The following is a 23,293-nucleotide window of genomic DNA, read 5'->3' on the forward strand; positions in this document are numbered from 1 at the left end:
AATGAGTTTGGGGAAGTGTCAACCCAATTCCTAGTTGGCATGGGCCAAAAGTGTCCCGAATTTGGAATCAACTGGCACTAAACTGGCAAAATCACTTCCCCTGGTTCGAGATTTCTGGCTATGCTACCATGTGGGGACCTTGGTGTAATATTTGTTAAAAATGCTATTATTGAGCCAAATGTAGCTCTCGAGGGTTAAATTTGCGGAATAGTAGGGTAGATGTGCTTTAAGATTCAGATGGGCATCGGAACAATGTGCTGAAGACAACGAAGGATAGTTTGACATCCTGGTAATCTTTCACACTCATTGCTGCTGCAGTGTCTTCATTTATCTGAACTCAGCGGGCTCATTGGTCAAGTTGGTGGATGCACCTCTAAGACTGGAAAGTGAAAAAGACCGTAGGGAGAGATGGTTTTTCCCTGGGCTGTAGGCCACAATAGAGAAGAGTTATTCTGTTGAAGTTAAGTAAGACAACCCACAGATGTGGGGAAGTGTAGCGTGCTCATTATTTAATATTATTATGCAAAGGTAAGTTGTATCGATTGAAATAAGTGAATCTAATAGGTTCACCAGTTGTGAAATAACATAGTTTAGTGCAAGCCTCATCTCACCAAGTGTCTGCTGGCTACATCTTCAGAGAGAATGATGAGATATTTACAAAAGACGTGGATCTCTGGTTCAGGTCACAAGGTGGGTACTACTGCTGTACCCCTGGGTCACACTCTCGTACAAGTGGATATAGGAACATAGGAACAGGAGGAGGCCATTCAGCCCCTCGAGCCTGTTCCGCCGTTCAATTAGATCATGGCTGATCTGTATCTTAACTCTTTAAAACCTCTTTGACCAAGCTTTTGATCACCTGTCCTAATATCTCCTTACGTGGCTTGGTGTCAATTTTTATCTGATAACGTTCCTGTGAAGCGCCTTGGGACATTTTATTACGTTAAAGGCGCTATATAAATGCAAATTGTTGTTTTTGTGTTAACTTCCTTCACTCTGTAGGACCCCAAGTTTACAAAGGAGAGACTGCTGCAGCCAAGTAATCCTTGCTCAAAAGACTTGCAGTCACACCGGCCTCGTCTGCACTGACATGGAAAACAACTTCACTCGTATTACAACACCCTGAGCTGGTCTGCTGCCAAACCTGCAGTCAGTGAGCTGTGGGCGGAGTCCAACTGAGTGGGAGGAGCACATGTGTTTATTGTCAGCACGGAGTTTAACCGCAGCCCTTGTCATTTAGTCTTGTGATTAAGAGTCTGAGGTAAGCATTTGGCTTTTATTTCTGACTGATCCAACATTCGAGTTTCTCTGAACTTGCCGTCTTTCTGCTTTAACACTTCTCTACGTTCCCTTGCTGTGGATGATCTATATTTCCTGCTGTTCCTCCCCACTGTCACAACTATTCACGGACTCCACGCTCAGCTACGGTCACTGGAGACGAGTGCGAATACAAGTGCTGTTAAAACGAAAATCGGGCCAGTCTCGGGTGAGGTCATTGATTTGGCCACAGTCTGTACTCCACAGTTGCTCGTCAACATCCTGTGCCTAGCAGGGAGAAAGCTCACCCATTCCAGATAACTGACTCACTCCAGACCACTGACCCATTCCAGATAACTGACCCATTCCAGATTACTGACCCATTCCAGATCACTGACCCATTCCAGATCACTGACCCACTCCAGATCACTAACCCATTCCAGATTACTGACCCATTCCAGATCACTGACCCACTCCAGATCACTGACCCATTCCAGATCACTGACCCACTCCAGACCACTGACCCATTCCAGATTACTGACCCACTCCAGACCACTGACCCTCTCCAGATCACTGACCCACTCCAGATAACTGACCCATTCCAGACCACTGACCCATTCCAGATCACTGACCCACTCCAGATCACTGACCCACTCCAGATCACTGACCCATTCCAGACCACTGACCCATTCCAGATCACTGACCCACTCCAGATCACTGACCCATTCCAGGTCACTGACCCACTCCAGATCACTGACTCACTTCAGATTACTGACCCATTCCAGATTACTGACCCACTCCAGACCACTGACCCACTCCAGATAACTGACCCATTCCAGATCACTGACCCACTCCAGATCACTGACCCATTCCAGACCACTGACCCATTCCAGATCACTGACCCACTCCAGATCACTGACCCACTCCAGATTACTGACCCATTCCAGGTCACTGACCCACTCCAGATCACTGACTCACTCCAGATTACTGACCCATTCCAGATTACTGACCCACTCCAGACCACTGACCCACTCCAGATAACTGACTCATTCCAGATTACTGACTCACTCCAGATTACTGACCCACTCCAGATTACTGATTTGCTCCAGATCACTGACCCACTCCAGATTACTGACCCTCTCCAGACCACTGACTCACTCCAGATTACCGACTCACTCCAGATCACTGACCCTCTCCAGATTACTGACCCATTCCAGATCACTGACACTCTCCAGATAACTGACTCACACCAGATTACTGACCCATTCCAGATAACTGACCATCTCCAGATTACTGACCCACTCAAGATCACTGACCCACTCAAGATTACTGACTCACTCCAGATTACTGACTCACTCCAGATCACTGTCCCACTCCAGAACAGAGACCCACTCCAGATTACTGACCCACTCCAGACCACTGTCCCTCTCCAGACCACTGACCCACTCCAGAACACAGACCCACTCCAGATTACTGACTCACTCCAGATTACAGACTCACTCCAGAACACAGACCCACTCCAGATTACTGACTCACTCCAGATTACAGACTCACTCCAGAACACTGACCCACTCCAGATTACTGACCCACTCCAGATTACTGACCCACTCCACATCACTGACTCATTCCAGTTAACTGACCCACTCCAGATCACTGACTCACTCCAAATTACTGACCCACTCCAGACAACTGACCCACTCCAGATTACTGACTCACTCCAGATCACTGTCCCACTCTAGAACAGAGACCCACTCCAGATTAATGACCCACTCCAGACCACTGTCCCTCTTCAGACCACTGACCCACTCCAGAACACAGACCCACTCCAGATCACTGACTCATTCTAGATCACTGACCCACTGCAGAACACAGATCCAATCCAGATTACTGATCCACTCCAGACCACTGACCCTCTCCAGATTACTGACCCTCTTCAGACCACTGACTCACTCCAGATTACAGACTCACTCCAGAACAAAGACCCACTCAAGATTACTGACTCACTCCACATCACTGACTCATTCCAGATTACTGACCCACTCCAGATCACTGACTCACTCCAAATTACTGACCCACTCCAGACAACTGACCCACTCCCGAATACTGACTCACTCCAGATCACTGACCCAATCCAGATCACTGACCCACTCCTGATTACTGACTCACTCCAGATCACTGACCCACCCCAGATCACTGACCCACCCCAGATCACTGACCCACTCCAGATTACTGACTCACAACAGATTACTGACACACTCCAGATCAGTGACCCACTCCAGATCACTGATTCACTCCAAATTACTTACCCACTCCAGATCACTGACCCACTCCAGATTACTGACCCACTCCAGATCACTGACCTACTCCAGATTGCTGACCCACTCCAAATTACTGACCCACCTCAGATTACTGACTCACTCCAGATCACTGACCCACTCCAGATTGCTGACCCACTCCAGATTACTGACTCACTCCAGATCACTGTCCCACTCCAGATTACTGACCCACTCCAGACCACTGACCCACTCCAGAACACAGACCCACTCCAGATTACTGACTCACTCTAGATTACAGACTCACTCCAGAACACAGACCCACTCCAGATTACTGACCCACTCCAGACCACTGACCCTCTCCAGACCACTAACCCACTCCAGAACACAGACCCACTCTAGATTACTGACTCACTCCAGATTACTGACCCACTCCAGATCACTGACCCACTCCAGATCACTGACCCACTCCAGATCACTGACTCACTCCAGATCACTGACTCACTCCAGATTACTGACCCGCTCCAGATCACTGACTCACTCAAGATCACTGACCCTCTCCAGATCACTGACCCACTCCAGATTACTGACCCTCTCCAGATTACTGGCTCGCGCCAGATCACTGACCCACTCCAGATCACTGACCCACTCCAGATCACTGACTCACTCCAGATTACTGACCCACTCCAGATCACTGACCCACTCCAGATCACTGACCCACTCCAGATTACTGACCCATTCCAGATCACTAACTCACTCCAGATCACTAACTCACTCCAGATCACTAACTCACTCCAGATCACTGACTCACTCCAGATCACTGACCCACCCCAGATCACTGACTCACTCCAGATCACTAACTCACTCCAGATCACTAACTCACTCCAGATCACTGACTCACTCCAGAACACAAACCCACTCCAGATCACTGACCCACTCCAGATTACTGACCCACCCCAGATCACTGACTCACTCCAGACCACTGACCCCTGCTGGAAAGTAATTGTGTGTGTGTGTGTGTGTGTGTGTGTGTGTTGCCTCCAAAGTTGAATAGCCCACCAACATTCATGTTCGATGCCTTCATATCAAGAATGGCTAATTGTTGAGGTACCAGAGGCCAGGTGCCTATAGATCTGTATCCCAGAATGAATCAGGGCCTTCTAGAGAAAAACGGAGAACATTGGAGGGGAAAAAAACAATAATGTTGGCAAACTCAGCAACGAATTTGTGCATAGTTAGGTCCCACAAACAGCAAATGAGTTGAAAGACCAGTTAAATCTGTTTTTGAGGGTGTTGGTTGAGCTAGATCAGAATGTTGGTCAGGACTCCAGGAGAGCTCCCTGCTCTTCTTCAAAACAGTGCCATGGGATCTTTTACATCCACCTAAACAGGCAGACGAGTTCTCAGTTTAATGTATCATCCAAATGACGGGACCTCTGAAAAATGCAGCGCTCCCTCAATACTGTGTGAACTGGCAGTCTAGATCACATGCTCAAACCTTGGAGTGGGGCTTGAACCCATGGCCTTCTGAATCAGAGATATGAATTCCAACATCTTTCGGATAAGACGTTAAACCGAGGCCCCATCTGCCCTCTTGGGTGGATGGAAAAGATCCCATGGCAACATCACGAAGAAGAACAGGGGAGTTCTCCCAGGTATCCAGGCCAATATTTATCCCTCAACTAACATCACTAAAACAGATTATCTGGTCATTATCACATTGCTGTTTGTGGGATCTTGCTGTGCGCAAATTGGCTGCTGCGTTTCCTACATTACAACAGTGACCACACTTCAAAAGTACGTAATTGGCTGTAAAGCGCTTTGGGACATCCTGAGGTCGTGAAAGGTGCTATATAAATGCAAACCTTTCTTTTCTTACCAACTGAGACAAGTTGACATTTAAATTCATACTGAAACTGCGACAACAGTTATCACAAAAATCATTCGTTCACCACACAGATCATACTGAAAAAGCTGAACCACTCGCCCCAGTGCTGTTTGTTGTAAATACTGGTATTTTCACAGTAGACTCTGAGATCGGGTTGTGTGCAATCACACCACCAGCCTCTGCTCTCGAGCCTGCCACCACATTCACCCTGCTCTCCAATACCTCACCCCGGTGGCTGTCTTCGATGCTGGAGTGCTGGCAGGCTGTTTGGCCCCGGGGATGCAGCTAGCAATTTGGAATTATGAGTCAACCATGGCTCTATAGGTAGCACTCTGACTCTGAGTCAGAAGGTTGTTGGTTTGAGTCCCACTCTAGAGCCTCAAGCACAAAATCCAGGCCAACACTCCAGTGCAGTGCTGAGGGAGTGCTACAGTGTTAGAGGTGCTGTCTTTCAGGTGAGACTTTAAACTGATGCCCTATCTACCCTCTCAGGATGCGATAGAATCGTCCAGCACAGAAGGAGGCCATTCAGCCCACGGTGCCTGTGCTGGCTCTTTGAAAGAACTATCCAATGAGTCCCACTCCCCCAGCTCTTTCTCCATAGAACTGCAAATTTTGGAGATCACATGACAGTGTTACGAAGCAGAGAGGAGGAGTTCTCCCCGGTGTTCTGGTCAATATTTATCCTGCAATCAACATCACTAAAACAGATTGTCTGGTCATTATTTCATTGCTGTTTGTGGGATCTTGCTGTGTGCAAATTGGCTGCTGCGTTCCCTACATTAGGACGGTGACTCTGCTTCAAAAGAAGTATTTTATTGGCTGTAAAGCACTTTGGGACGTCCTGAGGTTGTGAAAGGCACCATATAAATTCAAGGTCTTTCTTTGTACACCCTGAGCATTGCCTCTCTCCCCTATGACCAATGCCACTTCCCCTGGCCTAACTTGCCTAAAGATGCTTTCATGTTGGGTTAAGTGCAGAGCTATGGCCACATGTTCTCGACCCACGTGCCTTGCGCAGTTAGAAGCAACCCCAAAGTAAAGGGTTGAGGCTGGCAGCTGGAGGGGTCCATTTCACTGGATCTTTCTGGCCTTCTTCAACCCACCAAGTTTCATCTGGGGTTTGCGGCCAGCTACGTGAGACCTGGGCATCGGGAGCCACTTCTACAAATCTTGTACAATACAAAAGACTCACCGAATGGGCTGTCCGGCAGGTTTCCATGCAGACACCAACTCTTCAGACATTGCCGTCGTGGCCACCCTTTGGGCAAAATGGATATGAATGAGTTGCCCTTGGAATCCTTCCCCGCCACTGGAATAAGTTAGATCACAGATGCAAATATTGTGGAGGTGTTAGCTGTGGCTCGGTGGGTAGCACTCTTGTCTGATGAGTGAGAAGATTGTGGGTTCAAATCCCACCCTGGAGACTTGAGCACAAAATCCAGGCTAACACTCCTAGTGCAGTACTGAGGAGAGAGCTACACTGTCAGAGGTGCCGTCTTCCAGATAAAATATTAAACTGAGGTCCTGGCTGTCCTCTCAAATGGCCGTAAACGATCCTGTTGCACTATTTCAAAGCAGTGCAGGGGAGTTCTCGCCAATATTTATCCCTCAACCAATATTCACTAAAACAGATTATCTGGAAATTATAACATTGCTGTTTGTGGGACCTTTCTGTGTGTAAATTGGCTGCTGCATTTTTGACATTGCAACAGTGAACTCCCTTCCTAACAGCACTGTGGGAGAACCTTCACCACACGGACTGCAGCGGTTCAAGAAGGCGGCTCACCACCACCTTCTCAAGGGCAATTAGGGATGGGCAATAAATGCCGGCCTCGCCAGTGATGCCCACATCCCATGAACGAATAAAAAAAAACACTTCAAAAGTACTTCATTGGCTGTAAAGCGTTTTGGGATGTCCTGAGATCATGAAAGGTACTACACAAATGTAAGTCTTTCCTTCATATGCCTTCCCACACTTCTGATTTGACCATTACAAGAACTTGAACATCTTAATAGTTCTGGAAGGAACAAAAGAAATAGGAGCACGAGTAGGCCATTCGGCCCCTCGAGCCTGCTCCACCATTCAATAAGATCATGGCTGATCTTTGACCTCAACTCCACTTTCCCGCCTGATCCCCATATCTCTTGATTCCCCTAGAGTCCAAAAATCTATCAATCTCAGCCTTGAATATATTCAACGACTGGGCATCCACAGCCCTCTGGGGTAGAGAATTCCGAAGATTCATAACTCTCCGAATGAAGAAATTCCTCCTCATCTCAGTCCTAAATAGCCCACTCTTTATCCTGAGACTATGCCCCCTAGTTCTAGACTCTCCTGCCAGGGGAAACAGCCTCTCAGCATCTACCCTGGCAAGCCCCCTCAGAATCTTTCAATGAGATCACCTCTCATTCTTCTAAACTCCAGAGAGTATAGGCCCATTCTACTCAATCTCTCCTTGTAGGACAACCCTTTCATCCCAGGAATCAATTGTGTTCAGATTCTTCAGCTCTGTCTTGGTCCTTTTCAAGATAAGTGCATCACATTGAGCTTTCTCCTCACTCCTCCTGAGGTTGGTGATTGTGATGGGGTGTTCCATCCCATGCTTGCCTTCTCTCCTCTGGTACCCTGCCCAAGTGGTCTTTCCTCAGACGTGAGCCAAGTTCTGGTGCCTCAGCGGCACGACCAAGGCCGACACTTTCCCCAGATGGCATGTCCACAACGCCACAGCTAAAGTGGGAAGCCTGGATGTCTTTCCCCCCCCCACCCCACCCCCGAGGTGAAATAACTTAACACAATACAGGGATTGAAGTGAGAACCCTCCTGGTCTGTCTGGTTCCACACCAGATAGAGTTGCCAACTCTGGTTGGATGTATTCCAGGAGGTTTCATCCCACCACCGCCCACCTCCAACCACCCCGCCCGGCCACCATTGGTCATCCTTGCCTTCCCGCGTCCAATTAGAAAGCGGGCAGCCACTTTGCTATCCGATTGGATGATTCTTGACAGTCAGACAACACCACCTGCACATTTCCCTCCAAGTCACACACTATCCCGACTTGGAAATATATCACCGTTCCTTCATCGTCGCTGGGTCAAAATCCTGGAACTCCCTTCCCAGCAGCACTGTGGGAGAACCTTCACCACACGGACTGCAGCGGTTCAAGAAGGCGGCTCACCACCACCTTCTCAAGGGCAATTAGGGATGGGCAATAAATGCTGGCCTCGCCAGCGACGCCCAAATCTCATCAACGAATAAAAACAAAGACAGCCTTTTTTTCCCATCTCCAATGTTTCTATAACAAACAAAAGTGTTCAAAGGAAGTGAAAAATATCACAATTTATTTTAATGCCACTATGATTTTTTTCCTGTGTTTTTGCTGGCGGCAGTGCCCTGGAGATTAACCTTTAATTCCTGGAGACTCCAGGACAATCCTGGAGGGTTGGCAACCCTAACACTAGATAATGTCATCACCCACTGAGCTATCAGGACAGTACCCGTTCTGACATTTCTCATGGGGCAAAAATAATTTTGCCGCAGCTCTGGCGGGATGAAGCTCAAATGATTCCAAACAGAGTTCAGCGTTAAATTGATGTCCTAACTTCCCTGATATTGCAGAATTGTGTGGTGAAATGTTTGCCAAGTTTTCAACATCTCTGTCGCAAAATAAAAATTGAAAACAAAAATCTATTTTTATCTATTAGCAAATAGTCTGTGGTAAACTACGCAGCCTTTCTACAGAAGACTGGCCACTTTCAGTGACGTCATCCCACCCAGAATGCATAGGAGTGCAAAATGCAAAGTCACTTCGACAAGGATATTTGCAAAATATATATTTTTGGTGAATGTTACGCTCAATAAAAGGTGAGGGATGTCCCTGCTGGGAAATGGAACTTCTCATACTTTAAGCAGCCCAGTGCCAGTATTGGGTACTCCCAGGTCAGGTAACACACGCCTCAGAAGTCCACTGTACCCCAATAATGTGCTTCCACCCAACCTTAGAAGAGTTTCCCCCAACTGCACCGTTGTGATATTTTTCCATTTCCCAAATTATCGTGTGTACAAGTGTATAAGAATGGACATTTATGCTCTGGTTTGGGAAAGGGGGGTTGTCTTATATGAGGGTTGTAATCACACGCTTGGGGAGGGGATGTATCTTATATGAGTGTCTTATCCTCCCTAATGGGGAGGGGATGCATCTTATATGAGTGTCTTATCCTCCCTAATGGGAAGGGGACACATCTTATATGAGTGTCTTATCCTCCCTAATGGGGAGGGGATGCATCTTATATGAGTATCATTTCCTTCCTCATGGGGAGGAGATGCATCTTATATGAGTATCATTTCCTTCCTCATGGGGAGGGGCTGCATCTTATATGAGTATCATTTCCTTCCTCATGGGGAGGGGATGCATCTTATATGAGTTTCATTTCCTTCCTCACGGGGAGGGGATGCATCTTATACCCTTCCTCGTGTTTCTTGCCCAGCGGAGAAATGTCTCTAAAGTTGGCCATCCTTGCAGCAGCAGCACTTTCACTTCTGGATCCCAACTTGCGAACAAGGTTCCTGCTACTGATGTGAAATCGGATCCAGCCCAGCAGCATGGATTCACGGAGAGGAGAGTTCAAACCAGCAGAGGAAAGGCAGGAGGGAAGACAGGAGGGAGAGCTGCCATTTAAATATCACAACACTGGAGGAGCAATGGGTAGGAATGAGACGGTTCAAATGATAAAGATCAAAGGAAAAAAATGAATTTGCGGATGCTTTTGTAATGTTGACCTTAAGCTTATACAATGGTCATGGACTTTGGGGGAGGTCAACTTATCCATAGTCCTTATACAAAATTATGTAAGATAATTGGCAAACAAGCCCAGCCCTAGTTATCCTGAGAAGGTGATGGAGTGTATTGTTTGTACTTGCTAGGCCACTTCAGAGGGCAGTGCCAGTAAGCCAGACCAGGTCGGAGTGGGAACTATCCTTTCCTGAAGCAGTGAACCAGTTGGGATTTTAACGACAATTTTGCAGTTTTCACGGTCGCTTTTTTTGATTTAATATTTTCTTTCTTGTGCCCATCAGTGCGCTGGAGGACGAAACCACGGAAACATAGTGAGTGCTGGACGAAAAAAGACCAAGGTCCATCCAGTTCGCCTTCTAGCGACCTGGTAGTCGCACAATACAACAATAAATGGACTAAACCCTTCACATCTCAGGCACCCTGTATCAGCATCAAGCACTCCCAGGTCAGGGACTGCACGACACAGAGAGCAAAGGTTGTTCTTTGCCTCAAAAGTGTACCTCAGCCTCAATCTCAGAAAAGCATCACCTTGCATTTCCCACGCAAACCATCTTGGGGCCTCTCTGCATGAGATTGCCACTTATTGCCAAATTAGGGATGGTTCTGTGCCATAGGACCATACACCCATAGGGACTGGAGTGTGACTCATTTAGCTTAGGACCCGTGCAGCCAGCAGACAGTGGATGGTGGAGACTTTCCACCCATTAGTCCTGGCTGGATTCGAACACACCCCCATGGAGCTGAAACTCACTGCACTAACCAATTCCCCATCGAAATTATATTTTTGTGCTAAGGCAAACTTCAAAGTGCAGCTATGACTCAGTGGGTAACACTCTCATCTCTGAGTCATAAAGTTGTGGGTTCAGGTCCCAGTCCAGAGATTTGAGCACATAATCTAGGCTGACAATCCAGCGCAGTACTGAGGGAGTGCTGCACTATCGGAGGTGCCGTCTTTCGGATGAGATGTTAAACCGAGGCTCCGTCTGCCCCCTCAGGTGAACTTAAAAGCTCCCATGACACTATTCGAAGAAGAGCAGGGGAGTTCTCCCCGGTGTCCGGGCCAATATTTATCCCTCAACCAAAAACATTAAAACAGATTATCTGGTCATTATCTCATTGCTGTTTGTGGGAGCTTGCTGTGCGCAAATTGGCTGCTGCGTTTCCTACATTACAACAGAGACTACACTTCAAAAGTGCTTCATTGGCTGTAAAGTGCTTTGAAGCTGTGAAAGACACCAGGTAAACACAAGTTCTTTCACACTGATTAACGTTCATACATCTGATGAGCAGGATTTAAGATAGTACTTGTGGAAAACAAGTAGCCAGTTGTAAAATGTGCACCTCAAGAGCTTTGCCTGACAATACGACATTTAGGGGATGCCATTTAAACAATTCACAGCATTATCACAAGAAAGGACCACCAGCATTGAACATCGAAGTGAAAGTGAGAGTGTGATTCACAGTGTTTTTCTGAAGTTGGTGCTGATTTCTCAGCAATTCAACTTCAGCTAAGCCTGTGAATGTTCGACAAGCCTTCTCTGGCCTGAAGCATCAACAACTTGCATTTATATATTGCCTTTAAGGTAGTGAAACGTCCCAAGCCGCTTCACAGGAGGGTAATCAGACAAAAATTTGAAACCAAGCCACATAAGGAGATGTTAGGACAGGTGACCCAAAGCTTGGTCAAAGAGGTGGGTTTTAAGGAGCGTCTTAAAGGAGGAGAGAGAGAGAGGTAGAGAAATTAAAGGACTTAATTTCAGCACTTAGGGCCTAGACAGCTAAAGGCACGGCCGCCAATGGTGGGGTGAAAGAAATGGGGGATGCACGAGAGGCCAGAACAGAGATCTTGGAGGGGTGTAGGGCTGGAGGAGGTTACACAGATATTTTGCATCGTATTTTTCGAGGCTGCATCAGTTAAATGTCTCCACTCCACACGGCTCACAGTCAGACAGTGAGAGAAACTCATTACTGCTCCTTTTATTTCCCAGACCTCAGCATTTTCTGTCAATAATTGTGGCCTCTCCACATCTTCCCACTGGAATAAGACACCTGAAGAATCCACTGGCAGACTTTACAGGTACAGAAACTGCAGGTACACTCAACATCTGGGACAGTCAGTCCTGTTATACACACAGTCAGTGCTGGGACTGTCAGTCCTGTGACACACAGTCAGTGCTGGGACTGTCAGTCCTGTGACACACAGTCAGTGCTGGGAGAGTCAGTCCTGTTAGACACACACTCAGTGCTGGGACTGTCAGTCTTGTTACACACAGTCAGTGCTGGGACTGTCAGTCCTGTGACACACAGTCAGTGCTGGGACTGTCAGTCTTGTTACACACAGTCAGTGCTGGGACTGTCAGTCCTGTGACACACACTCAGTGCTGGGAGAGTCAGTCTTGTTACACACAGTCAGTGCTGGGATTGTCAGTCCTGTTAGACACACAGTCAGTGCTGGGACAGTCAGTCCTGTTAGACACACACTCAGTGCTGGGACACTCAGTCCTGTTACACACACAGTCAGTGCAGGGACAGTCAGTCCTGTTAGACACACAATCTGTGCTGGGATTGTCAGTCCTGTTAGACACACAGTCAGTGCTGGGACAGTCAGTCCTGTTATACACACAGTCAGTGCTGGGATTGTCAGTCCTGTTCGACACACAGTCAGTGCTGGGACAGTCAGTCCTGTTAGACACACAGTCAGTGCTGGGATTGTCAGTCCTGTTATACACACAGTCAGTGCTGGGATTGTCAGTCCTGTTAGACACACAGTCAGTGCTGGGATTGTCAGTCCTGTTAGACACACAGTCAGTGCTGGGATTGTCAGTCCTGTTATACACACAGTCAGTGCTGGGATTGTCAGTCCTGTTATGCACACAGTCAGTGCTGGGACAGTCAGTCCTGTTATACACACAGTCAGTGCTGGGAAAGTCAGTCCTGTTATACACACAGTCAGTGCTGGGACACTCAGTCCTGTTATACACACAGTCAGTGCTGGGACACTCAGTCCTGTTCGACACACAGTGCTGGGACAGTCAGTCCTGTTATGCACACAGTCAGTGCTGGGACAGTCAGTCCTGTTATGCACACAGTCAGTGCTGGGACAGTCAGTCCTGTTATGCACACAGTCAGTGCTGGGACAGTCAGTCCTGTTAGACACACAATCTGTGCTGGGATTGTCAGTCCTGTTATGCACACAGTCAGTGCTGGGATTGTCAGTCCTGTTATATACACAGTCAGTGCTGGGACAGTCAATCCTGTTAGACACACAGTCAGTGCTGGGACACTCAGTCCTGTTAGACACACAGTCAGTGCTGGGACAGTCAGTCCTGTTATACACACAGTCATTGCTGGGATTGTCAGTCCTGTTCGACACACAGTCAGTGCTGGGACAGTCAGTCCTGTTATACACACAATCAGTGCTGGGACACTCAGTCCTGTTAGACACACAGTCAGTGCTGGGACAGTCAGTCCTGTTATACACACAGTCAGTGCTGGGATTGTCAGTCCTGTTAGACACACAGTCAGTGCTGGGACACTCAGTCCTGTTACACACACAGTCAGTGCTGGGATTGTCAGTCCTGTTATACACACAGTCAGTGCTGGTATTGTCAGTCCTGTTCGACACACAGTCAGTGCTGGGATTGTCAGTCCTGTTAGACACACAGTCAGTGCTGGGACAGTCAGTCCTGTTACACACAGTCAGTGCTGGGACAGTCAGTCCTGTTAGACACACAGTCAGTGCTGGGACACTCAGTCCTGTTATACACACAGTCAGTGCTGGGACAGTCAGTCCTGTTAGACACACAGTCAGTGCTGGGACAGTCAGTCCTGTTATACACACAGTCAGTGCTGGGACAGTCAGTCCTGTTATACACACAGTCAGCGCTGGGACAGTCAGTCCTGTTAGACACACAATCTGTGCTGGGACACTCAGTCCTGTTATACACACAGTCAGTGCTGGGAAAGTCAGTCCTGTTATACACACAGTCAGTGCTGGGATTGTCAGTCCTGTTAGACACACAGTCAGTGCTGGGACAGTCAGTCCTGTTATACACACAGTCAGTGCTGGGACACTCAGTCCTGTTATACACACAGTCAGTGCTGGGACACTCAGTCCTGTTATACACACAGTCAGTGCTGGGATTGTCAGTCCTGTTATACACACAGTCAGTGCTGGGACAGTCAGTCCTGTTAGACACACAGTCAGTGCTGGGATTGTCAGTCCTGTTATACACACAGTCAGTGCTGGGATTGTCAGTCCTGTTATACACACAGTCAGTGCTGGGACAGTCAGTCCTGTTAGACACACAGTCAGTGCTGGGACAGTCAGTCCTGTTAGACACACAGTCAGTGCTGGGATTGTCAGTCCTGTTAGACACACAGTCAGTGCTGGGACAGTCAGTCCTTTTATACACACAGTCAGTGCTGGGTTTGTCAGTCCTGTTATATACACAGTCAGTCTGGGATTGTCAGTCCTGTTATACACTGTCTGTACATGAACCATCGTGGAGCTTGTCACCTTTACAACATGAATGACCCAAGACAGAGTAAAATGCAAACTGAAAGCTCATGCAAGATTTTTTTTCTCTTTCTGCAAGAATCCCACGACTCCTTAGAACGTGTCCGACCTTCGAAGCAAAATATCGCCACCAAAAGTTCTAGGTTCTGAAGCCCTGCTGTTGCTTATTTTACTATTGTACTTGTCACCTCACTGGGCTGTTGCCTTTCTAATGGACGATGTCCATCCCCTGCCAGTTCTTACAGTTGGAAACAATGAGAAAAGAACTCTGCATTGTACAAAGTAATGGACAATCAAGGAATGATTAGCACAGGAGTACTGGGTCCTTAATTGGGTTTGAGTTTGTCTATAGGCTGGCGGCCATACATGTACAAACTGGACAAAAATCAACTCAGTCTGGATTTAATTTCTTGGTCATCTATTATTCTAAACAATCCAAAATACTGCAAACGGTGTAGTGTTATCCTACTGCAACTTTCTTCAGGCCCTGGCCTGGTGTACACAGTATCCGGGTCCTGGCCTGATGTACACAGTATCCGAGCCCTGGCCTTGTACACACAGTATCTGGGCCCCGGCCTGATGTACACAGTATCCGAGCCCTGGCCTGGTGTACACAGTATTTGGGCCCCGGCCTGGTGTACACAGTATCGGGGCCCTAGCCTTATGTACACCGTATCTGAGCCCTGGCCTGGCGTACACAGTATCGGGGCCCTGGCCTGGCGTACACAGTATCGGGACCGTGGCCTGCAGTAAATAGTGTCAGGGCCCTGACCTGGTGTACACAGTATCCGGGCCCTGGCCTGGTGTACACAGTATCCGGGCCCTGGCCTGGTGTACACAGTATCGGGGCCCTGGCCTGCTGTATACATATTGGGGCCCCAGCCTGGTGTATACAGTATCGGGGCCCTGGCCTGGTGTATACAGTTTCGTGGCTCTGGCCTGGTGTATACAGTATTGGGGCCCCAGCCTGGTGTATACAGTATTGGGGCCCCGGCCTGGTGTATACAGTATTGGGGCCCCGGCCTGGTGTATACAGTATTGGGGCCCCGGCCTGGTGTATACAGTTTCGTGGCTCTAGCCTGGTGTATACAGTATTGGGGCCCTGGCCTGGTGTATACAGTATTGGGGCCCTGGCCTGGTGTATACAGTATTGGGGCCCTGGCCTGGTGTATACAGTATTGGGGCCCTGGCCTGGTGTATACATTATCGGGGCCCCGGCCTGGTGTATACAGTATTGGGGCCCTGGCCTGGTGTATACAGTATTGGGGTCCTGGCCTGGTGTATACATTATCGGGGCCCCGGCCTGGTGTATACAGTATTGGGGCCCTGGCCTGGTGTATACAGTATTGGGGTCCTGGCCTGGTGTATACAGTATTGGGGCCCTGGCCTGGTGTATACAGTATTGGGGCCCTGGCCTGGTGTATACAGTATTGGGGCCCTGGCCTGGTGTACACATTATCGGGGTCCTGGCCTGGTGTATACAGTTTCGGGGCCCTGGCCTGGTGTATACAGTATTGGGGCCCTGGCCTGGTGTATACAGTTTCGGGGCCCTGGCCTGGTGTATACAGTATTGGGGCCCTGGCCTGGTGTATACAGTATCGGGGTCCTGGCCTGGTGTATACAGTATTGGGGCCCTGGCCTGGTGTATACAGTATTGGGGCCCTGGCCTGGTGTATACAGTATTGGGGCCCTGGCCTGGTGTATACAGTATCGGGGCCCTGGCCTGGTGTATACAGTATTGGGGCCCTGGCCTGGTGTATGCAGTATTGGGGCCCTGGCCTGGTGTATACAGTATCGGGGTCCTGGCCTGGTGTATACAGTATCGGGGTCCTGGCCTGGTGTACACATTATCGGGGCCCCGGCCTGGTGTATACAGTTTCGGGGCCTGCTGTACCCAGTACCCAGCCAATCCCGATCTGTGCGTCAATATAGCTTTGATTCGGGGTAAATGAACTGTGAGGGATGGGACTGAGACACACAGACCTGGAGATCTCAGCTACAATTTCGGGTCTCTGCCCGGTCTGCACACCTCAGTCAGGGCAGCAGTTGTGTTATTACTATTGGGCCAGTGAATGGAGTAGGGAGAGAAAATCAGCCAGATTTTTTGCTCCCATCTGCAGTAGAGTGACCCCTACTGTCAGTGACCCCTGCGGTATAGTGACCCCTGCTGTATAGTGACCCCCTGAGGTATAGTGACCCCCTGCGGTATAGTGACCCCCTGCGGTATAGTGACCCCTACTGTCAGTGACCCCTGCGGTATAGTGACCCCTGCGGTATAGTGACCCCCTGCTGTATAGTGACCCCTACAGTATAGTGACCCCTACAGTATAGTGACCCCCTGCGGTATAGTGACCCCCTGCGGTATAGTGACCCCGACGGTATAGTGACCCCCTGCTGTATAGTGACCCCCTGCTGTATAGTGACCCCTACAGTATAGTGACCCCCTGCGGTATAGTGACCCCCTGCGGTATAGTGACCCCCTGCTGTCCAGTGTCACCTGCTAGACAGTGACCCCTGCTGGACAGTGAGGGACAGTGTGGATGTCAGGTGAGGATAAGATTGGGACTTGGCTGTGACACTCTATACAGTCAACGTCCTACTGCCACTCACTCTCTAGGCTGTCAACTAAAGAATGGTCACTTGACCACTGGAGGGTGGTCCTGCCCATTGAACCATATCCCGGCAAGCGTCAGAGCAGCACAAAAGAAAATTAGAAAAAAAAGATTTAGTTATTGGGTAATATTTTTGTTAGATCCCCAGTGTGTGTTATCGGCAGATTCCATTAAGTGATAAGGATGATATTTATCCTCCGAGAACTCTGCCTTCCTCCAATTCCAGACTCGTGCATCCACCTCCTTCACCCCACCATTGGCGGCCATGCCTTCAGCTGCCGAGGCCCTTAGCTCTGGAATTCCCTCCCTAAACCTCTCCGCCTCTCTCTCCTTCTTTAAGATACCCCTTAAAACATAACTCTTTGACCGAGCATTTGGTCACCCGTCTTAATATTTCCGTGTGGGGCTCGGTATCAAATATTGTCTGATAATCGCTCCTGCGAAGCGCCTTGGGACATTTTACTATGTTTATAGGCGCTATATAAATGCAAGTTGTTGTTGAAGGTGGGTTGCCTGGGCAGAGCTGTTAATTAGCAACTTATGACATTGAGGGGAGTCGATGAAAAGGTTCCGTGCACCAAAATGCAGATTTCTGTGGTTTAATTTCTTACATCTACCCAAAAAAAAACCATCTAATCAGGCACAGTTACTTTAACAAGTGCTTAAACATTGCATGATAGTCAAACGTCCTCAGGCACTTTACAAAGGGGAATGGGGCGCTGAGCAGGAGTCTGGCAGGAGGGTTAGGGGTTAAGGGGCTGGGGGGGTTAGGGGAGGAGGCCAAAGGCACGATTGGAAAGGGAACTTTCCAAGGCGACGTTTTGAAAGTGGAGAGAGCGATGTGCCAAGGAGTGCTGTAGGAAGGGAATTCCAGAGTGTGGGGCATTAGGATGAGGAGTGCAGAATGTTGTTGGATAGTCAAGGGTTAACATAGCTGTGGAGAGGCGGGTGGGGGGGATACAGGGTCCCAGTGAACGGTGCAGCACCTAGTGGTGAGTGCAGACAGAGCCTAGCACCTGCTGTCATGTCCAATATATAAGCAGCCACTACACCCAGCAAACTCAGCACTGCATCCAGCCTAATGGCAACTTTCCACAATCTGACAGTCTCTCCTCCTTTCCCCTCAAGTTAATGTTTGCTCCGCGTACAAGCATTTGATTCTGCCTTCAGTTGCCCTCTCGGTATCAATTCCTCCCTGTCCCCCCGTCACACATAACATCAGCACAGTGACTCGGTGCCCGACTGAATGCCCTTTCACTGGGTTAACACAAAAGAGTTTTGAAATCCACACCAACAGTAAACAGCCGGTCAATACCGAGACCTGGAGACCTGCACCAGAGTGAAGAGGGTGCATCTCTCTCACCTCTTGCTGTCTCTGCGATTCATCTTCGCTTCTTTAATCCACAAAATATAACCATGCAGAGAGAGAGAAAAAAATATTCGAAAAGTTGCCTCTACTGCCTTCGCCTCCTCCTCTTCCCCATTGCTTAATTCCACCGGTTACTTCTCAAGTGTGGTTTAAAGCTTCTTTTGACAAGACACCATCTGTCCTCTTTACTTCTACAATATGTTTCTGACGCAATGCTTCTTTCCCCCCCACCCCCTCCCTCCCTCCCTCGATTCAGGAACTGATCTCGACTCAACGAGAGGCAGGAACTTGTTGCAATAGAAGCGGTCTTGAGCCAGGCGGTATCTGTGCTGCTCGCATCCTGGATCGGCCAGTTCCTGGGCTTTGAGTACCAGGAGATAGAGCTCTTTTTTTTAAAAACAAAAAATAAAATCACGACTCACCCGAACAGGGGCAGGAAATACACGGGACAGAGTGCTTTAGATGCGAGCTCCTGTTTAGCAACAGCCGCCGCTGCAACTCGGCATCAAAGACACATTTGCCTTTTGTTGCTGGCTACTGTTCGGGGGGCAGTGGGCCAGAGGTGAGGCTAAAGGGAGGGAGGGAGGGAGGGAGATTGAGGCTGCAAGAGAGGGGAGCCAGGCTCCTTTCACTGGATAAGACCATTCTTTGCAATCACAGAGAGAGAGAGAGAGTGAGAGAGAGAGAGAGAGACCTGGGCTACAATGGCGCTGCCTGGAATCTGATCATGTAAGCTCACTATCTCAGTGACTCACTGTAATCTCTGTCTCCCCACAGGCACAGCTGAGACGGGGAATGGGTTTTTCTTTATGTTTAGTTTTTGAATCCATCTGGCCTCGGGTTCTTCCCCTCCAGTCTGATCTTCAAGTCTGGAAATTTCCGACATGTCAACGGGACATAAAAAAGTCATTAAAAAAAAAATCGAAGTCCCTTGTTTTCCACTTTTGTGTCTCATGATGCGGCGGGGTCAGTTCAAAAATTAATAATATTGTTCAATTTGCATCATGAAAAAAAATCAAACCTTATAATTCCCAGCCTGTCCTCTCTATCCCATCCCATTTTGGATTGGCTTTAAAAGCCAAAAGCTGAACCTCACCTCACCATATCCTACTCTCCCCTCACCATATCCTTCCCTACCCCCTCACCATATCCTTCCCTACCCCCTCACCATATCCTTCCCTACCCCCTCACCATATCCTTCCCTACCCCCTCACCATATCCTACTCTACCCCCTCACCATATCCTTCCCTACCCCCTCACCATATCCTTCCCTACCCCCTCACCATGTCCTACTCTACCCCCTCACCATATCCTTCCCTACCCCCTCACCATATCCTTCCCTACCCCCTCACCATATCCTTCCCTACCCCCTCACCATGTCCTACTCTACCCCCTCACCATATCCTTCCCTACCCCCTCACCATATCCTACCCTACCCCCTCACCATATCCTACTCTACCCCCTCACCATATCCTTCCCTACCCCCTCACCATATCCTTCCCTACCCCCTCACCATATCCTACTCTACCCCCTCACCATATCCTTCCCTACCCCCTCACCATATCCTTCCCTACCCCCTCACCATATCCTACTCTACCCCCTCACCATATCCTTCCCTACCCCCTCACCATATCCTACCCTACCCCCTCACCATATCCTACCTTAACTTATCTCACCTTTCCCTTACCCTGCTTCAACTCAGACTCAGGCCACTTAAGACAGAGGTAATAGTAAAACAGTCACAGGGCTTACTTCAGGCACTGTGTTAGCCTCCTTAATAATGGAAGGGAGGACCACTGATTTGAATCTGTGGCGCCAAATTATCTATTTGGGGGGGGGGGAAAGAAAAAAAGAAAGGTAAAGAGGGATTGAGACAGAAGAACGGAAACCCATTGAATCAGTGGTGTTTCCAGAATGAAACTGACAATAAACTCCTTCAGATACATTGGGATTGTGAAAGACTTTGTGCATTGATCTGGGAGATAGGAGCAAGGTCCAATCCCAGCCTTCCCTTTCACAAAGGAGGTCCAAGTGTCCAACTGGTGGGATCAGGAGCTCTCCTCCTCCCCCCGGACTCTTATTCGCCACCAGGGACATGAAGGACGCGGAGAACATGGAGCTTTCCTGCGCGCTGGTCCAATATCTGAAATCTTTGGGAATCAAAGTCAGAAACTTGAAATACGACACGGTAAGGAGAGAGGGGAAATAAAACATCTGATCGTCTTAAATTAGGACAAGGGTTTAATTGCTTTGCAGAACATTTCAGCCCTTTGTTTTTGTGCTTCGGTGGTTTGAACTTTCTCCACACTCTTGAGTTGAACCTGACTCATTTGGGCCTCTTAAAACAGACTGAAAATGAATCGGTTGTCCTTTTTGCACAATGCATACGACCTTTATTACCCGCTCCTCTGTTATTCCGCGTTTAATTTCTCCTACCTAATTGGTTCTTTGTTCATTTAAAACACAAAATAAAGTAGAAATTCTGGAGGGTAGTGGACTCATATATGTTGGATGGGGTCAGTAAGAGAGTAAGGAGAGCGTTCACTGGACTGCCCGGGAATAGTGGGACCCTCTGGGCCCAAGGGCCATTTGATTATATCTCCAATCATTCTTGGTCAAACTGTTAAATTATAGTAGCAGAAAAGTTGGCAACCTTTCAAGGTGAAACTTAGTACACAGCAGGTCAGTCAGTATTTGTAAGGAGAAAGACAGGGTTCGAATAACACATGTCACATTAACCTGCCTTTTCTCTTTCTGGAATTGATTGACCTGGTACCTATTTTTATTTGAAAGTGAAATTCTCCCATGCTAATTGGGCCATCTCTTGCACAATCGTTCAGCCACCTGGATGTAGCTCTCCCCTTCTGCCTCTTTTAAAATTCTTATTGCTTACCACTCCACAAGGCCTGTGTCCACTTCCTTACCAAGACCCCGGCCATTTACGTGTCCCTCGACCTCACAGTGAATATTAATCCTCAACCTACACCTCCACTCATCTATCCTCTCTATTTACCCTCAATTTCACAGCTGTCAGCTGTGGCTCAGAGGGTAGCGCTCTCGCCTCTGAATCAGAAGGTCATAGGTTCACGTCCCACTCCAGAGCCTTGAGCCCAAAATCTAGGCCGATACTCCCAGTGCTGTACCGAGGGAGCGTTGCACTGTCGGAGGTGCCGTCTTTTGGATGAGATGTTAAACCAAGGCCCCGCCTGCCCTATCAGGTGGACATAAAAGATCCCCACTATTTTGAAGAAGAGCAGGGGAGTTCTCCCCGGTGTCCTGGCCAATATTTATCCCTCAACCGACACCACTAAAACAGATTATCTGACCATTATCACAATGGCTGTTTGTGGGATCTTGCTGTGCGCAAATTGGCTGCCGTGTTTCTACATTACAACAGTGACTACACTTCAAAAAGTACTTCATTGGCTGTAAAGCGCTTTGGGATGTCCTGAGGTTGTGAAAGATGTTATATAAATGCAAGTCCTTTTTTCATATAAACTCCTCCTTAACTCGAGGCATCTCCTTGACCACCTCATCTCTGCTTTCAAGCTCTTGATCACTGACAGGACAAACTCTGCCCACTTCTGCCACCCCCTGCATCTTCATTCAATCTCACCTTCTGCTGGGGGGGGGGGCAGGTGAAGGAGTGCAAAGCAGTAGATCGAGGTATCATTGTTAGACGGATAAGCAAGATAAACCAACTTGATAAGATAGGGTTTTTGCAAGCCACAAAGAGGCATCTTAAAGGGGTCCTTTTAGAGGTACATACGATACTTAGCTAGATATAGTGGTAGCACTCTCTCCTCCTGAGTCAGAAAGCCATGGTTCAAGTCCCACTTCAGAGACTTGAGCACATAATCCAGGCTGACACTCCAGCGCAGTACTGAGGGTGTGCTGTACTGTCAGAGGTGCCATCTTTCTGATGAGATGTTATACCGAGGCCCTGTCTGCCCTCTCAGGTAAAAGATCCCATGGCACTATTTAGAAGAGCAGGGGAGTTCTCCCTGGTGTAAGTGGCCAATATTAATCCCTCAAACAACATCACTAAATCAGATAATCTGATCATTTCATATTGCTGTTTGTGGGAGCTTGCTTTGTGCAAATTGGCTGTCGCATTTCCTATATAACAAAAGTGACTACATTTTAACAAGTACTTCATTGGCTGTAAAACGCTTTGGGACGTCCTATAGTTGTCCTTATTTTTATTTATCTTCCTAAAATAAAACATTTAGATACACCAGGGCAAGAGGGCAGAAGTTCAGCGTTGTGAAGGGGGAAATTCGGACAGATGTGGTCACCAGAATGGGTCGTTGAGGCCAGGATTCATTTAGGAGACAGCCAGATGCAGTAATGGGGAGTGGGTGGGGGTTGATATTTCTGGAAGAATGACATCCAATTGGGTTGAGGGGGCTTTGCCCCTATCTTGTGCGATCAAGCCCGACACCTCCCTACACCCGCTGGCTCAGTTCCTCAGTCAGCTATTGTCAGGCTTAGGTGAAGCTGGTAGCACCAGTTTGACCTGAAGTTCTGACGTAGGTTGTTTCCAGAAACTAAACCTGTCTGAAACTGCTCTTAATCA

At 48.4% G+C, this 23,293-nt stretch overlaps 2 protein-coding genes and 1 long non-coding RNA gene across 3 annotated transcripts in view; 2 read left to right on the forward strand and 1 right to left on the reverse strand.

Moving 5' to 3' along the window:
- The window catches only part of LOC137306050 (RAS guanyl-releasing protein 1-like), a 138,440-nt gene extending 119,522 nt beyond the window's left edge, over nt 1-18,918 (reverse strand). The window contains exon 1 of the mRNA XM_067975088.1: nt 18,709-18,918. Coding sequence (XP_067831189.1) covers nt 18,709-18,731 — 23 coding nt within the window. The 5' untranslated portion in view covers nt 18,732-18,918. The remainder of the gene's footprint in view (nt 1-18,708) is intronic.
- Nucleotides 1,192-10,557, forward strand: LOC137306052 (uncharacterized). Its single transcript, XR_010958815.1, has 3 exons — nt 1,192-1,261; nt 9,945-10,124; nt 10,496-10,557. It is a non-coding gene; the product is annotated as an uncharacterized lncRNA (long non-coding RNA).
- A 1,891-nt stretch (nt 18,919-20,809) lies between the features above and the next one.
- The window catches only part of LOC137305873 (rho GTPase-activating protein 11A-like), a 54,057-nt gene continuing 51,573 nt past the window's right edge, over nt 20,810-23,293 (forward strand). Inside the window, exon 1 of the mRNA XM_067974809.1 lies at nt 20,810-20,902. Within this exon, the coding sequence (XP_067830910.1) occupies nt 20,810-20,902 (93 nt within the window). The remainder of the gene's footprint in view (nt 20,903-23,293) is intronic.

The sequence above is a fragment of the Heptranchias perlo genome, chromosome 41 (assembly GCF_035084215.1).
Source record: "Heptranchias perlo isolate sHepPer1 chromosome 41, sHepPer1.hap1, whole genome shotgun sequence".
NCBI lineage: Eukaryota > Metazoa > Chordata > Chondrichthyes > Hexanchiformes > Hexanchidae > Heptranchias > Heptranchias perlo.